Here is a 16,422-nt window from a genome sequence, read left to right as displayed (position 1 = left end):
ATTTTATGCTATATATTTCATTCCCACTAAAACTATCGGTTTTTTTAAACGTGTTTCTGTACAACTTCTGCATGGAATATGTAGAGAAATAAAATGTTTGTTGAAGGGGCTTAAATATTATCCAGGCACTAAATTAAACTTGTGTGTTCTTGTATTAACTAACAAAAACAGTTTAAAACATGCAGTTGTGTTCTAGTGTAATTTCAAGCGGCGAGGATTTTTTAATTCGGTTTCTGGTCCCCGTCGCCATGCCCATGTGGGTCGGGCGTCGGCGGGCGGGCGGCCAGTCGCGGATGAGCCCCGTCACCGCCGATCAGAAGAGGCGTGTCGCTCCCCCAATCACCGCCGCGGACCCCTTTGTCCTGCTCATCCCGACTCGGCGACCCTCATGGCGTGTGCGCCAGCCAAGCAGCGGGCCGGCGGAGCGAGAGCCCAGCTGCCCCCGTGCTACTACGAGGGATACCTGGAGAAGCGGGGCGCGAAGGAGAAGGTGGGAAATGGGCGCGTTTCTTTCTGCCCGGGCGTGTGTGGGGGGGTGTGTGCGCGGTTCCACGTCGCGGTGGCTCTTCTCGCTTTACTTTATATTTCCGCTCCTCTGCGTGGACGAGGCGGCGAAGGCGGCGGTGCGCATCATCCGCCGAGAGAGGCGAGTAAAGCCGCTGCTGTCACCCCGAATTCCCGGCAGAACAATCGGCGGCATTGTGGCTCCTCATTATCCACTGCTGAAGGAATTTGAGTGTTGTCATCCTTCTAAAAGATCCTACATTTCCAGACATGCCCCGAGCAGACTTCTGCTCCCCCGCAGTACACCAGAAAGCAGCGAGAGATAAGAGACGAGGATCTAGAGCAGGTATGCAGCAATGGACCTGCTGCTGGAGACTAATCAGAAGAAAACTTCCATCGGGATTAAATCAGGACCAGCGTAGCAGCCTAGTGGGTTAAACCACAAAGTCACAGGTTCAAGCCCCATTTACTGCCACTGTGTCCCTGAGCATGACACCCTGAGTTTTTAATGGGGATTGTTCCTGTAACTACTGATTGTAAATCGCTCAAATTTTTTGAGGACATCTGATCAATTCCATAAATATAAATCTGTCAGAACCTGGTGGGCGTGAGGGGTTAGACGCTGAAAATCAGGGAGACCGGACAAAGACAAACACACACACAGGACCCCAGGACTGATGGTGGGACAGGGGGGTTCAGGTGCAGGGAGTGTGTGCAGGGCTGAGCCCGGGTCAGATAGAGAACAGCTGGGATGCATTCAGGGCTCCTCGGGGACCAACTAACAGATTTTGCGCCAGTGCTCCAGATTTCCAGCCTGACTGGACCAGGGGAGAGACGTCTAACCTTTATCTCAACATCCATATGAGCTATGCGCAATAATTATGTTCTTTGTTATGCTCTTTTCATTTTTCGAGCTGGTTTAAATCATTAATATAAGACTTGTCACATTACCCACATCCTTATGTGGCTAATACCTTAACAGTACTGATCATTTTATTAAATACTTCACAGTACAGACCTGGTATAATGATAAGCATGGAGTGATCAAATTACAGATATTGCAAAAATCTGTTCATTTTTGAAAGACGCATCTGTGATAAAGAATGCATAAAAAGAATAAAGTGATCAATTACAACATTTTATTTGCAAAAAATAAACAGTAGTTTTTTGTTCTTCTCCTTTTTTCTCCTTTTTTTTTTAAACTGTAGGGTATATACAGTGAATATACCCTGCAGGATTATATATTTTGATAATCCTATTGGGTGTGTAATTTTATATATGTAGTATAAATGTAATGTTCACGAATATAATTTTGGTAACCTTGCACAGATGAAATTGTATGGAACCCCAGGAATCTCCAGTGTCCCCCCAGGTTGGGAACTACTATTTTTTTACTGGTCTAAAGGACACAGAGGACTAAGACCTGTGAAGTAGCCTAGTGGGAATCATAGTTACCTATGGAACACAGTCGCAGGTTCAAAATCCACTTACTGCCATTGTGTCAAAAGCAAAAGACACTTAACCCTGATGTGCTCCAGGAGAACTGGTCGTCTGCTAAATGCCACAGATGGAAATGTGTTTTCTGTTTTCCCGCAGGTGTCTCGGAGGTTATGGACATGTCTGTGTGGGAACACACTTTATTTCTTCAACAACGCCAAGGATACACATGTGAGTCAAAAACCAGACCAAAACGAAGAAAAGCAAGTTAACTACGTGGTCATGTGTCTGATGGGTGGTGTGTTGTGTACTGTACACCAGTGGAACTGAAATCCCATATTTACATTAACAAATATGCATGTTTTCATTTGAAATGCTTGGGTTACTTTTATTTCATATATTATATCAGGAGTGTATATGTATATATGTATTTATTAGATTTGTTGTGTGTTTGTACAGAGGTCTGTGTGTTAATATATATGTGTGTTTGGTGCAGTATGTGGAAAAGCTGGATCTGAGCGGATTTATCTCACTGGTGGACGACTGCAGCCGCGACCGGAACCTGGAGGCGGCCCGGCTCAGCCTGCGAATGAAGGATGGAGAGATCAAGCTGACAGTAGGGCCTGAGCTCCGTCCCAACACATCACGTCTGTGTCACTGCTTTTATAGAGGCCTGGACGCACATGGGGTTCCTCTCCTTCTCTCTCATGACAGGCTCCTAATCTGGAGGCACGTGAGCTGTGGAAGGGCTTCCTCTGCTCTGTGGTAGAGGTTGGTAGATGTTTCTTTTCTTTTTCCTTTTCCTCCAGTAAACTCATTAGCCATAATAACTGCATTCACAGATCAGATGAAAAACATTTCAGATCAGTGCAGCTTCTACGTTGTGTTCATAGCATGTGCACAGTTTCTGCTGTACATTATAAACATTGGCTAAATGTGTTTTCTAGTTAGTAATAAGTTGTGTATGACAGAGCACAGCACCAGGTTTCTTTTCTTCGCCCCCTCTCTCACAGTCATTAAAAAAATTACTATACATCATTTAGTGCTGTCAATAGATAAGGAAACAATATTTGAAAAGAAAAAGAGAAAATGTGATATTTTTTTGTTCCCTGTCCTCCTTCTCTAGTTAGCAGTGCCCAGCTCTCTGACCTTGCTCCCAGGTCAGCTGCACATGCTGAAGGAGGTCGTGGACAAGGAGCGCCTCCGCAGAAAGAGCCGCTCCCTCTCTCGCGCCCCCTCCTCCCCACTGTCCTTGCCTCTGGTTGGGGAGATCCCACCGTGAGTGTTCCAACGCCCCATCACCACAAGGACTGGGAGCCCATTTCGTGTGGGATTTGATGCTTAATGGTCTTAATGTTCACAAGTTAAACTTAATCTTGCCCTAAAGTAAAGTCTTACCTCTTAAAGGAATGATCCGGCAAAACATGTAGAAATGTAGCTTTGTTGGTAAAACGTTAATCTTGCTTACAAAATACTTTTTTCCAGATCATCCCTTTAACTGGTTTGATTTAGCCTCAGATTAACATACTTGATTATTTAGCCTCATATTTTGAGAGCAGGGTGGCCAAATATGCCAGTTATTTATTTGAAAGAAAGTGAAGTGATTGTCATTGTGAAACACTGCAGCACAGCACACAGTGACACAACAAAATGTGTCCTCTGCTTTTATCCATCACCCTTGGTGAGCAGTGGGCAGCCATGACAGGCGCCCAGGGAGCAGTGTGTGGGGACGGTGCTTTGCTCAGTGGCACCTTGGCGGCTCGGGATTTGACTATGAGTCCGCTTCCTTACCCGCTAGGCCAGCACTGCTCCAGTTGACCTCAGCACAGAAATGTGAAATGCTGACTGTAAAACATGTCCCATTCAGGTACAAAACGTAAATACGCTGCCTTGTTTGTGTCCAGTTGTCTCAATCAAAAATTATTCTGAAAACGGAACTTTTCCTTTCTTTTAGCTGTTGATAACTTTGTGTGTTGGGGTGTGTTCTGGTAGGTGTTTTCGGCCAGTTTCACGAGTGGAAGCTGAGGTTCTGTTAGAAAGGTACCCTGACTGTGGGAACATGCTGCTGAGGCCTGGTCGAGATGGAACTTCACTGGCCGTCACCACCAGACAAGACCTCAACGGGTAGCTTCATGTTTTTAAACCTCTCATATCGTGTTTCGCTCCTCCCCTGGTACATCTAGCCCACATTTCTTTATTTATTGTTTCCTTCTTTCATTCAGGATATTCTATCACCCCAGTCCCTTTGTCTGTTGTTTTTCCCCACCTCAAGCTACATTAAAGGAACCCTTTCTCACCCTCCTGCTGTTTTCTGTTTGTAGGTCCGTGTTTAGACACTACCGTGTGACTCAGAAACAGCAAGGAGGATATATGATTGATGTGGAAAATCCTGTACGTGATTTGCTGAAACACACACACACACACACAATTCTGTCATGTTTACATCCTCTATTGCTGCATCGGGCAATGTGCCAAATGGTGTCCTTGAATATACTGTCACATCCTCTATCTGATGAGTTTCTATTTTAACATCCCTGATAATTATAGCACGCACTCTCCTATACGGGCACATTCCAGAATATTTTAAGACTATTCCTCTTCTTTTTTTTTTTGCCAGATCCCCTGTGCGACACTCTATGATGTTATTAATGCTCTGATAGAGAAAACCTCTGGGACCCTGCAGCCCTTTCTGCTGGAGGAACCATATGAAGAGAACATTAGTGAGTTGTGAGATATGTTCATGTTCAGTGTTTTTCATAGACCAAAGCACAACAGTCAAAAGTCGCTGATTTTCATGAAACTTAAATTTATTCCATTCACCAGCGTTTGTCTCCTCTAATGACGAGAACGGGGAGAAAACTCTTCATTGCGCCCGAGGGGGTCTTCTTTCTCGAGGACCATCCCTGCCACCCAAACAAGGTAGGACACTCTCCAGCCTGCCTCTCAAACTGATAGCATCTGCATCTGTTCTGCATTTATTAATAGTAATTAAAGATCATATTTGCTTCATGACTAGGATTCAGAAAATCAAGCACAAATGGACCAAAGCAAACCTTTGTTTTTGCCATTTTGTAGTCATGGGGTTGCTGTGAGAAATCATATAACTCCACATGCCTTCAGTGAGAATCTACCAATGTAAATGGTCATGAAAATAAAGAAAACACATTGAATGAGAAGATGTGTCCAAACTTTTGGCCTGTACTGTATGTATTAAATATATTTTTAAGCATTTTTCTCTTTCCACAACACAGGAACAGACAGGTGGTCCCCACGGCATCAGACCCTGCCCAAGTGCCCATCTCCCCAGTCCCTTTCTACTGAAACCCCACTGAGTCCTATGAAGCGCCTCACACTCGCACCTTCTCCTCTCGCACAGAGTGAGCATCACACACTGCTGTCCCAACACACACTGTTCAAATCACACTAGAACATTCCTCTTCTGCTTTCTCACAGACACACACACAGCAAACACAATAGGGTAGTGTTCCTCAAACCTTCCCATAACTGCATGGAGCTGTCGGCCATTGCAGAAGTCCCTTTCACAAGCTAAATACCAACTTCCTCTCACACTTTTCTCCTGTACAGGCTTCACAGAGGAACTCAAAATGAAGCTGGAGAAGCGACAAAAAGCCGGTCAAGAGTGACTCGCCACAGCTCCGCCATTTGGTGCCGCACTACTGCAACCTACCCGTCAATTCTGTTAGTGCCTTCTAACACTTCTGTCAGCTCTTCAGCGGAGTTTGCTCAACTGTGGTGGGAAAATGCACGTGGTCCTAGTAAACAGTGGTGACATCTGGCCACGTTCAGCAAACCTCTGTGAACTTGTCGGAAAAAATAAGATTAGCCTCGTAGGCACCCTCTGCTGCTCTTCCAGCATTATTTCTGCTCATAGTCAAATGGACAGACCTCGACGTCCACATCCAGTCAAAACACCATCTGCCTTCAAAACCTACAGGGGTGGTGGAGGTGGGGGATTATGGTGTCTTGAAGACTAGATTGAAACTCACCAGCGTTGCATCCAGGATTCTTGTCTTAATTGCAAATAAAATAACTGATGAAGATGTAACTGACCAACAACTATCAAATGTGAACAAGGGCAAAGCACACAGTTAACTAACCAGCATTATTTGATGTCATTTGATGCTACTAATTGAACGTTCCTACTGCGTACTTCATTGTGATTTTTGGAACAAAACGCTGTGACCTGCATAGCTCCTTGAATGCATTAGTTTGGTTGTGTATTATGTGAGTAGATGGCAGCTTCGGACTGTGACGTTAGTCTGATGTTGCTGTGCATGTTCCTGTGTGCCTAGGTTTTCTTTTTCCTGTCTGTGTGTGAGCATTATTTATCTTCAGTGTTATTTATTTTCATGGCAATTAAATAATTGTTTTTGCATTGTGTTTGCTTTTGTTTTTATTCAACCTGGCCATTCCTTTAAGAGACAGAGGTGAAATCAGTCATCATCTTTATTTTATCTTGTTACCACCATTGACTGAGTGAGTTGCCTTATTTAATATAAAGCCCATAGTGCTGGTGTGCAGAGTGAAAGTGACTCATTTTGAAACGGCACAGAACACGGTGACACAACGACTTGTGTCCTCTGCATTTAACCCATCACCCTTAGTGAGCGGTGGACAGCCTTGAAAGTCACCCCGGGAGTAGTTTGTGGTGACAATACCTTTCTCAAGGGGACCGCGGTGGCACCTTGGCAGTTTGGGATCAACAACCTTTATGTCCGCTTGCTTGCCCACAAGGCCACCTAAAAACTGGAGTGCGTTGGCCAGGAAACTGCTATTCTAGAAGCAGGGTGGTACAGAGAGCATTTTACAGTTCAATGTACATTATTTAACATTACTCTGGCTCCACAAAGACCTCTTGAAGACTCATGTGAGAATCAAGCAACATTTTTAATAAAGCTTTAATAAAGCTAAAACAAGATCCACCTTAAATGTTTTAATTTTACATTCTACCCCTCAAACAGATCTGAGCCATGAGCCTCTGAATGTGTTATTTTAGAAGCAGATCCATAGTCCCGTAAAATGTGAGAAACTGCTTCCATAGACCAGACTTCTTGTTTCATCACACCCCATCAATGGCCAATTTGGTAAACCAATTTTGTCAGGAACCATCATTTGACTGTGGCCACAGCCATCAGGGAGCACTGTTACCATAAAGGGAGAATTAATTGGCTAGGTGGAACATGCACTTGGCCTTCTGTGAGATAAAAAAACAAAACATGATTAATTTGGTTCCTACTCCTGATACCCTATAGTTTACCTTATAGACGCTCTCATTTGTGGACAGGGGTTAGTGCGGGGCCAGAATGCACGAGCCATGATGCACTGTACTGACACCTTTCTACCATGACCTGCACTTTCCTCTTTGGGCTAGTGCTTGGCACACGAAAGCCCTTTGACCCTTTGCCCTTTGTGCAGAACTGCTCATGTCCATTTAATTCCAATTTCATGTTGAAACCCCATCTGCTGAAGCTGCAATATCACCTTTGACCACTAGATGTCACAGATTTAAACAGGATTTTTAGAACAGCCAGTAAAATTTTAGGGATATGTGGGTTGTGAATGAACAAATGAGCATTTTCTTAATGATCTCTCCTGCTATTTCGTTTAAAAGCAAGACTGCTTTGTTTAAAGTTTGCAATCTTGCAGTGAATGATGTGAAGTTGATTAAATGTGCTATTAATTAAAATATTAATTTTATCTCTTGAGCAGGCAGAAACTCAGGGGATTTAGCACTCAGAAAACCATTCAGTGCTATGATGTGTGTATAATTTTAGAAAATCTGACGTAAGATCAAACTTATCTACCATAAAACTGAATAAAGGGAACAGTTCAGAATTACCATGACATTCATGCCCATGAAGAGTATATGTAGACTTCTGTTCACAACTGCTGCAAATGTGCTAATCTTTCTTGTTTAATCATGTGAGAAAAAAAATGCTTTACATGTTTTCTGCTTAAAAGAAAAGGCTACCACAAATGTGCAAATTGTTTTAAGGCATGTGAGGTCAATATCCCTCCCAGATTATTAGTAAGCATTAATATGCAACTAAGCGGCTGACATGGATAATACAACACTGCTCGAAAACAAAAGGCCCAACTGAAAAGGGTGTGGGTGCAAACACTGGAGAGTTAAGACCTGGACCTTGAAACCTATAAATATGTTGTCTGCTTTCTGTATTATTCACACCCACAATGCATCCACTCATTCATGGAAATGCTCAGTTGCTCACACTGATTCTCTCACACACACACACACACACACACACAGACTGTGGTAGGGACTTGTGTGTCAGCATACAACCTGTTCCAACATGCTCCTTTCTCTGGTTGTTGCTGACTGAAGAATCTGTGGGGTTGAGCCTCCCCTCCTTCTGCGCTCCCCTCAGAACTTTTTACAACAATACACGCTTACAGCCAGAGTGGCTTCGCTCGCCGAGAGAAAACAGAAGGTGGGGAACTGCAAAGGACTCTTAAACACTGCAGAACAGCCTGTGAACAGTCCTGCTCACACAAGTACGGTATGTTCTAACCGATCAGATTCAGATGCTTTACATTGCGATCTTACCTGGATCCTGTTTCACTGGTGCAGACTACGTGGTAAACAGAAGGAAAAGGTATCCGCCTCTGGCTTGTGACAGGCAGGGATTTGTGATAGAAGAACAACCCGGGTATAATAGTGAGTTTATTTTACATGGTAAATGTAATGTAAAGTAAATGCTATGACTTCCTGGGAGGTCATGTCTACCCTGTTGCTCAATACTCTGTTTAGCATTCTTGTAAGCCTTTGTTTACATGACTACTGCAATCTGTGTTGGTGCATGAAAGAGAAGTAGTTCAAAGCTACTTTTCATAATCCTGAGAGTGAGCCTGCAATTGCTCAACAATGATTTGTCTGTTTTTTTGTCCTCTCTCAATCGGCAACACGCCAGGCTCATCTGAGCGTTGCTGTCAGTGACGGTGGGAGGACGATGCTGGTTGTGGGGATGGGGGGGGGGGAGACACAATGGATGAAATCAAGCATGCTTGCCTGCAGCAACCAATATGATTTTCTGTGTGCAATGTTCAGAACAAAGTAAAAAAAAGAACAAAAATAGTAATAAAACAAATAAAAATGCTAAGGATTCCCTGAATTAAATGCGTCTTCAAGTGGATCGATGCTCGCCAAAGAGCAGATATTACGCAGATCGTGGCGCTCTCTTGGCTCCAGATCGCAGGAGGGCTTGCAGCGTTACCTAGCAACAGAGCGTCACCGTCACAGTCTACCTAGTGCACAAATAAAGCGAGCGTTTTAGTTTAATTATTTACTATGGTATTTGAGTAAGTGGCGGTCGGTTTTCAGAAGCAGAAGCTTCTCGGTCGCAGGAGCCATTTCTCTTGTTTTGTTTGACCTTCCTTTGAAGGAAACCCATCTCTCTTCTCCCCCCACCGCTCATTTACATCCCTATAGCGCCCGGTGATGAAGTGCCTCCCTTTCTCGCTGTCTCTCCCGCACACAGATGCGCCTGTCCGCGGGGCCGGGGCTGTATTTCTCTCCCGGCTCTCAGCGCCCGGAGGCGGCGGCGGCGGCGGCGTCCCGCGTCTGACCCTCAATCCTCCCTTTATTCGGCCGGCGCGGCGTGCGGAGCTTCTTTGTGCCCGAAGTGGGGCTCCGCGGTGCCGCCATGAACACCGTACTGAGCGCGGTGTGTTTGTCCGTCCTCTGCGTCCCCTGCCCGGCCCAGGCCAGCGGCCAAGCCGGGCCTGTCGTCCCGCGACAGACAGTCACCTACGACGGTCAGTGCTGCCACGACACACACACACACACACACACACAAAACTTAGTGTTTTAGTGCAAACCCGTTTTACTAAAAGAAAGGGGTTAAGAGGAAGCAGAATAAACCTTCTACTCAGATAAACACGTGTTATGGCGAATTTGGCGCCTCCAGCTCTGAGGGGGACACCGCGGCAACCCGATTAAAACTCTCTGGTCCACTTTCGACAGTTTTATTAGTGCAGTTCGTTCTTGTTGCTTGTATTTTCTGGTTGGGAATTAGTTTAAAGCACGAGTCACAAATGGCTTGTTCCAAGAACATTGCAGGGATCTTGACTGTACTGTTAATTTCTAATAAAAAAAAAACTTAGAATGGGCTTCTGGCACTCAGGACCCAGCAATTCTGTACACTGAGTGAGCAGGAAACGTAAATGGGAATAAGTGGTTTTTTTAAATTATTATTTATTTTTGTGTTGCTAGAAAGCAATGGAGTGGTTTTCAGAGAGAAGGACGTGTGGAACTACACCACCATGTTGCTCCGGGAAGACCTTGGTCTGCTTATCCTGGGGGCCAGAGGGGTCATCTTTGGTCTGGACATCAACAACATCTCCAGAAAGAAGGCATCTGTAAGGCCAACATATTTATATGCTGTTGTCCTGATTCAGTGATCTCATGTGAGAAGTTGAGAATACTGTTTGTCTTTCCTTCATTTAAAGGTAAATTGGGCTGTGAAAGAAGAGAAAAAAAAGGAGTGCACTTATAAAGGAAAGAGTTCTGAGGTAAGCTGATGATGTTCATGATGCTTTTTGTTGCTGCAAAGCCTTCCATCTTCATAGAAATCCACATTACAGTAAGTGCATGACGTTGCTGCAGATTGAATGCGAGAATTACATCCGTGTGCTGCATGAAACGGAGGATGGCCGGATGTATGTGTGCGGAACCAACGCTTTCAGCCCCACCTGCGATTACTTGGTGAGTTCATACCCATTTAAAATTGATTTTTTTTTTTAAGTATTCAGAGGTATCGTATATTATCATATTTGTTTGCACTAGTCATATTATACAGATTCAAATTTTCAGACATATTCAGATGGTAAGCTGACCCTGACAAACACAGAGGAGGATGGGAAGGGGAAATGCCCATTTGATCCATTCCAGAGACACTCTTCTGTCTGGCTCGGTGAGTGAGGATGTTGTCAAAAATGGTGATGCAATGGTTGCATAAAATCTTAGTCAAAGCATATCTTTTTATTAATTGAGGCAAGTCTGTTAGAGTAAGGCCTCAGTCCAAATGCTTACTGCCTTCTTATCTCACAGATGGAGAGCTCTACTCCGCCACATCCATGAACTTCCTGGGCTCCGAGCCAGTTGTCATGCGTAGCATCCACAGGGAGACCATCCGCACCGAGTTCAAGACATCCTGGCTCAATGGCGAGTTACCATGCACCTTTGTGGATCAATTGGATCTCTAGATCAGAGACGTGTATATTCAATAATAACAAAAAAAATATTGTTTTGCTTTCAGAGCCAACATTTGTCCACATGAACAATGTCCCAGCGAGTAAAAACAGCAGTGAAGATGAAAAAGTCTACTTGTTCTTCAACGAGTTTGCTGTGGAATACGACTTCTACAGCAAGCTCCCCGTCTCCCGTGTGGCACGAGTCTGCAAGGTGCTGTCCATTTTAGGCCATTGTTCACATCTGTATATATCCTTTCACATTAGCGCTGTAGTTTATATTGTCTGTCATTCCACATTACATCCTACAGGGAGATGTGGGTGGTCAGAGAACCCTGCAGAGGAAATGGACAACCTTCATGAAAGCACTTCTGAAATGTCCCGTCATGGAGTCCCAGCTGCCCTACTTAGTCCAGGATGTTTTCCGCTGGTGCAGAGATGACTTGTCTTCATGTATTTTCTACGCTGTGTTCACTCCTCAAATGTGAGTCGTCATTTTCTTTTTTGGGTCGAAGACGTTCTGAGGTGTAGTGTGGATTGCAAGCACACAGAATGTGTGTGAACATGACCATTCCACTGCTTATGTCCTCTGCCAGGGGCTCGTCCAACTCTTCTGCCGTGTGTGCGTACGATACACAAAACATCGAAGAGGTATTTAGCAAAGGCAAGTTCAAGACGCCTGCTTCTGTGGGAAACTCCTTTGTGAAATGGGTGATGTACACTGATGAGATTCCCACCCCACGACCAGGAGCTGTAAGTCTGTACTGTTCTAATCTTTTCTGGTTTTGTGTATTAGCTGTTGATAACTTTCTAACTCTGATCTAACAGTCTTAAGCCATGTGTACGTTGGTGTGGAAGTGTTTGCCCCCTCTCTGATTTAAGTGAAGTGATTATCATTGTCATACATAGCAAGTACAGCACACAGTGCACACAACAAAATTTGTCATCTGCTTTTAATCCATCACCCTTGGTGAGCAGTGGGCAACCATGATAGGAGCCCGGGGGGGCAGTTTGTGGGGACGGTGCTTTGCTCAGTGGCACCTCAGTGGCACCTTGGTGGCTCAGGATTTGAACCGGCAACCTTCCGATCATGGGTCCCTTTCCTTACCCACTAGGCTACCACTGCCCCTTCTTACTTTTTTCCATGTTAGTTACATTTTAATATTTAGAATAATATTTTGAACATGAACCACCTTCTTAAGGTCAGGATATAGCATCTCGATAGAATTCAGGTCAGGACTTTGACTAGGCCACTTCAAAGGCTTAATTCGGTTTTTCTTCAGACTATCAGAGGTGGACTTACTGGTGTGTTTTGGACTAATGTCCTGCTGCAGAACCCAAGTTCGTTTCAGCTTGAGCTTACGAACAGATGGCTGGACTTTCAGTATTTTTGGGTAGACAGCAGCATTCATGGTTCCATTTATAACAGCAAGTCTTGCCGGTCCTGAAACTGGTCCCAGACCATCACACTACCACCACCATATTTTACTGTTGGTATGATGTTATTTTTCTGAAATGCGGTGTTACTTTCCACCAGATGTAATGTGGGACACACCTTCCAAAAAATTTAACTTTTGTCTCATCAGTTTTTTTCCAAAAGTCTTGAGGTTAATCATGATGTTTCTGGCAAAATTGAGATGAGCCTTGATGTTCTTTTTGCTCAGCGGTGGTTTTCGTCTCGGCACTCTGCCGTGTAGGCAATTTTTTCCAGTCTGTTTCTTATGGTGGAGTCATGAACACTGATCTTAACTGAGGCAAGTGAGGTCTGAAGTTCTTTAGATGCTTTTGTGGGGTCTTTTGTGACCTCTTGGATGAGTTGCCGCCGCGATCCTGAGGAGGTTCATAACTGTTCCATGTTTTTGCCATTGTGAATAATGGCTCTCAATGTGATTCCCTGGAGTCCCGAAGCTTTAGAAATTTATTTTTAACCTTTTCAAGACTGAGATCTCTGTTACTTTCTTTCTCATTTATTCCTGGATTATCTTTGGATCTCGGCATGTTGTCTAGCATTTGAGGATCTTTTGGTCTACATCACTTCATCATCCAGGTCGAATTTAAGTTTCTTGATTGAGAACCGTTGTGGCAGTAATCAGGCCTGGTTCTGGCTAGAGATATTGAACTCCGGTGTGACACCACTGTAAAATCTGTCCCTGACTGGATAAACGTAATTGCAGTGTATCAATGAAGAGGCACGGAACATGAACATTAAGAGCTCTATGGATCTGCCGGATAAGACGCTGCAGTTCATAAGAGACCGGCCACTGATGGACCAGACAATCGAGCCACTGTACAGCCGTCCAGTGCTGGTCAAGAAAGGGCCTGCTTTCACTCGCATCGTGGTGGACAGCATCACTGCTCTGGATGGTTCCAGCTACCAGGTCATGTTCATTGGCACAGGTAATTTCTGCTGTCCTGTTGAACAGCATACATATCTGTACATAACTAATGGAAACAGTCATATTATGGCATTTCACTGTCAATACTGGACAAAATACATGTACCAGTACGTTTACAACATTGTGGAATTTTTTTGTCTGTATAATCACACAAATGTTTGTGCAAAGGAAACAACTTAAAAACAGGAAAAGCAGCAAACCCATTTCCTCTGTTTGCATGTGCAGATGTGGTTGGGATAAAAACCTGTGTGTTAGACACTGTATGAAACACGACACAAGTCAGACTGTGCTGCACCTTACCAATGAACGTAATGTTCTATAATATTCACCACTGATCACATTCATTTAGTTTCTTTGTGACCTTTTTACTTTTAATTTGTCTCTAAAGTTTCTGTGTGGAGTTTCTATTTGTGTGTGCTGCCTAGGGAAACATATGAAAAGTTTGAAAAATTGTTTTAATCATCTGATTTTATTATGTATGATTTCTGTAAAATATCCAGAGACTGAAATTTGGAAATGAAATGTATAGCAGCAATATTATATTGTGATCCAGTGTTCTTGCTTTCTGCAGAGAGTGGCTGTGTGCTTAAAGCTGTTGATTACGGTGATCAAAATTCTGAAGAAATGTTCATCATTGAGGAAGTACAGCTTTTTCCATCTTTTGAGCCAATTAAGACCCTGCGTCTGGCTGTGAGCACGGTAATGCACAGGCTTTTTCTCCATGCACCATAAAAATTGATCAGCACAAAGTTTATGCCTGATCAGCTGGACATTTTCATTTTATGGCCGTGGAACTGCTTCTGTAACTGATGTTTATAATTTTCTTGAGCATGATGTTATTCAGATGTAATTGTGTGTCCAGGGCTGCCTGTATGTAGGCTCAGAACTGAAATTGGTTCAGATGCCACTGAGCGCGTGCCAGCGTTACCCATCATGTGTGGACTGTGTGCTCGCAAGAGACCCCTACTGTGCATGGGACGTCACCGCTGAACAGTGCATCAGGCTTCCCGCCAGCGCAAGCAGGTATACTCTGCACCAAAGAATTGGTCCCCTTTTGTCATTATAAAGGGAAAGGTTACCTCCTGTTTCTTATTCTTTTTCTGCCCAGAGAGTTTCTCACCCCTCCCCTAAAACATTGTCCACCGACCGTCATGGCTTCCAAACACGCGAAACGTTGCAGTTGCCCTGTAATTCAATGTAAAAATGAGCACAAATATTTTTTCAGTCATGCGAGCCTCTGAAGAAACTGTGTTAATTACATTTTTTTTGGAAAACGCCGACACGAGTTCCTCTCTGTGCAAAACATTGTGGTTGGTGAATGGTGATGACGCCATTTCCACGAACGCCTTCTCAACTTCTATAGGCCGCTGTCCTCCTCATTATCATTTAAAGCTACAGACACAGAAAGGGCGAAATCTCACTATGTGCCTGGCTTAAAGTGGCTGCAATTCTGCACCATGGCTGAATTTCGGAAAGAGACTTCAGATACAGTGTTAGGGGGTCGCTAAGACTGATAAAAGCAAAAAAAAAAAAAAAAGGATAATCAGGGGGTCCTTGAGAAGCTTTGAGAAACTATGACTTGGGGTTTAGCATTCCTGAAACCTAGTCTGGGAATTATTTTGAAAATGTAACACGCTGTTTTGATTTTCATAATGAAATATTTTGGATTATTTCTTCCTTAGTGAATTAATCCAGAACGTAACGGATGGGAATCCATTTCAGTGTCCTGTTTCAGGTAAGTTATGAGATTCCAAAAAATGTTAAATAAGCTCTGTAATTATTATTATTAGATTTATTGTGATTCTAAACAATAAAGTAGAAACATTGATTAATTGTACAGGATTAAAATGCAACAAGTTTTTGTATTTATTTTTTTCCCCCTCAATAATCGAATTTTGTAGCAAGAGAAGCCCCACAGGCCAAAGATCTGATTTTTATAGAGGATGCCGATGTCCACATGCCATGCCAGCCATCGTCCAACTTTGCTCAGCTGGACTGGCAGAGAAATGGGGAGCCCCTCCCCCCTTCAGAAAGGCACCGCCTGCTTAGAAATGTCCTGGTGATAGGCAGAGCATCAGAGGAAGACAGCGGTCTGTACTCCTGCTGGTCCACTGAGCAGGACGTCCGGATCCTGTTGGCCATGTATGAGCTAAAGATGGATGATTACAGCCGTTCTGCCTACCATGAGCGTCAGTTCCAGAAGTCCTCCCTGGAGACCTTGAAGGTCATGGTTGGATTACTTACCATCCTAGTCTTTGTCCTGTCAGGGTGGATCTTCTACAAGGGTTACTGTGGATGTTTGAGGCAATCTAGATCAGGAGATCCAGCTCAGCATGAGGGCAGGATGTTCAAACCATTGCGTGTATTACAGCACAGAACAGGCAAACAGACAACGCCCCTGGAGAACCAGAATAACAGCCATACTAGGCATGAAGAAGAATGAATGGAAGCCATGGTGGAAACGGACTGATCCCTGATCAGCTTCATATACAAAGATTGCCGTCCTGCAGTTCGTCTGCAGTTGCAAAAAAAAAAAAAAAAAAAAAAGACTTGTTTTAAAGTTTACTGCTCATATTCATGTTCCTTATGCTCCAGTGTGGACTTTTCACAGTAGTGCCATTTCACCTTTGAGACTGTTACTAACAGATATCGGAATGAAGTAGGTCGCTGATAAACACAACACTGAAAAGCAGTATTCTACTGCAGAGCCACGGTCCTTCTGGGGTTTGATGAATATGCAGCTAAAGGTTCTACTTGCGGTTTCAATACTTTTGCCACAGTGTGTGTTTAATAAAGGGAATATTTTGTGACTTGTTCTTATTTGGCTACTGGTGAACAAGGAAAACTATGGAAAAAA

General features: G+C 43.8%; 2 protein-coding genes across 5 annotated transcripts; both read left to right on the top strand.

The window, feature by feature from the left end:
• The first annotated feature begins 302 nt into the window (after positions 1–302).
• stap2a (signal transducing adaptor family member 2a) lies at positions 303–6,337 on the top strand. Its single transcript, XM_028977293.1, has 11 exons — positions 303–490; positions 2,101–2,172; positions 2,438–2,557; positions 2,656–2,712; positions 3,068–3,219; positions 3,934–4,065; positions 4,263–4,332; positions 4,559–4,661; positions 4,765–4,860; positions 5,193–5,318; positions 5,527–6,337. The coding sequence occupies exons 1-11, from the start codon at positions 389–391 to the stop codon at positions 5,583–5,585; spliced, it is 1,089 nt and encodes a 362-aa protein (XP_028833126.1). The 5' UTR covers positions 303–388; the 3' UTR covers positions 5,586–6,337.
• Positions 6,338–8,210: 1,873 nt separating this feature from the next.
• sema4e (semaphorin 4e) lies at positions 8,211–16,375 on the top strand. Of its 4 annotated transcripts, none has more exons than XM_028977728.1 (15): positions 8,211–8,411; positions 9,459–9,735; positions 10,193–10,338; positions 10,429–10,491; positions 10,586–10,684; positions 10,793–10,892; positions 11,030–11,143; positions 11,238–11,383; positions 11,481–11,653; positions 11,766–11,922; positions 13,344–13,566; positions 14,137–14,264; positions 14,428–14,588; positions 15,248–15,300; positions 15,467–16,375. In XM_028977728.1, exons 2-15 carry the CDS (start codon positions 9,624–9,626, stop codon positions 16,006–16,008), a joined length of 2,217 nt encoding a protein of 738 aa, XP_028833561.1. In that variant the 5' UTR covers positions 8,211–8,411; positions 9,459–9,623; the 3' UTR covers positions 16,009–16,375. The 4 variants fall into 4 exon arrangements, with proteins under 4 accessions (XP_028833561.1, XP_028833560.1, XP_028833563.1 ...); XM_028977727.1 differs by having other exon boundaries at positions 8,211–8,480; XM_028977730.1 differs by lacking the exon at positions 9,459–9,735 and having other exon boundaries at positions 8,212–8,411.
• The last annotated feature ends 47 nt before the right edge of the window (positions 16,376–16,422 follow it).

This window comes from Denticeps clupeoides, chromosome 4, assembly GCF_900700375.1.
Source record: "Denticeps clupeoides chromosome 4, fDenClu1.1, whole genome shotgun sequence".
Classification (NCBI taxonomy): domain Eukaryota; kingdom Metazoa; phylum Chordata; class Actinopteri; order Clupeiformes; family Denticipitidae; genus Denticeps; species Denticeps clupeoides.
This window is presented reverse-complemented; position numbering and strand designations above follow the sequence as displayed.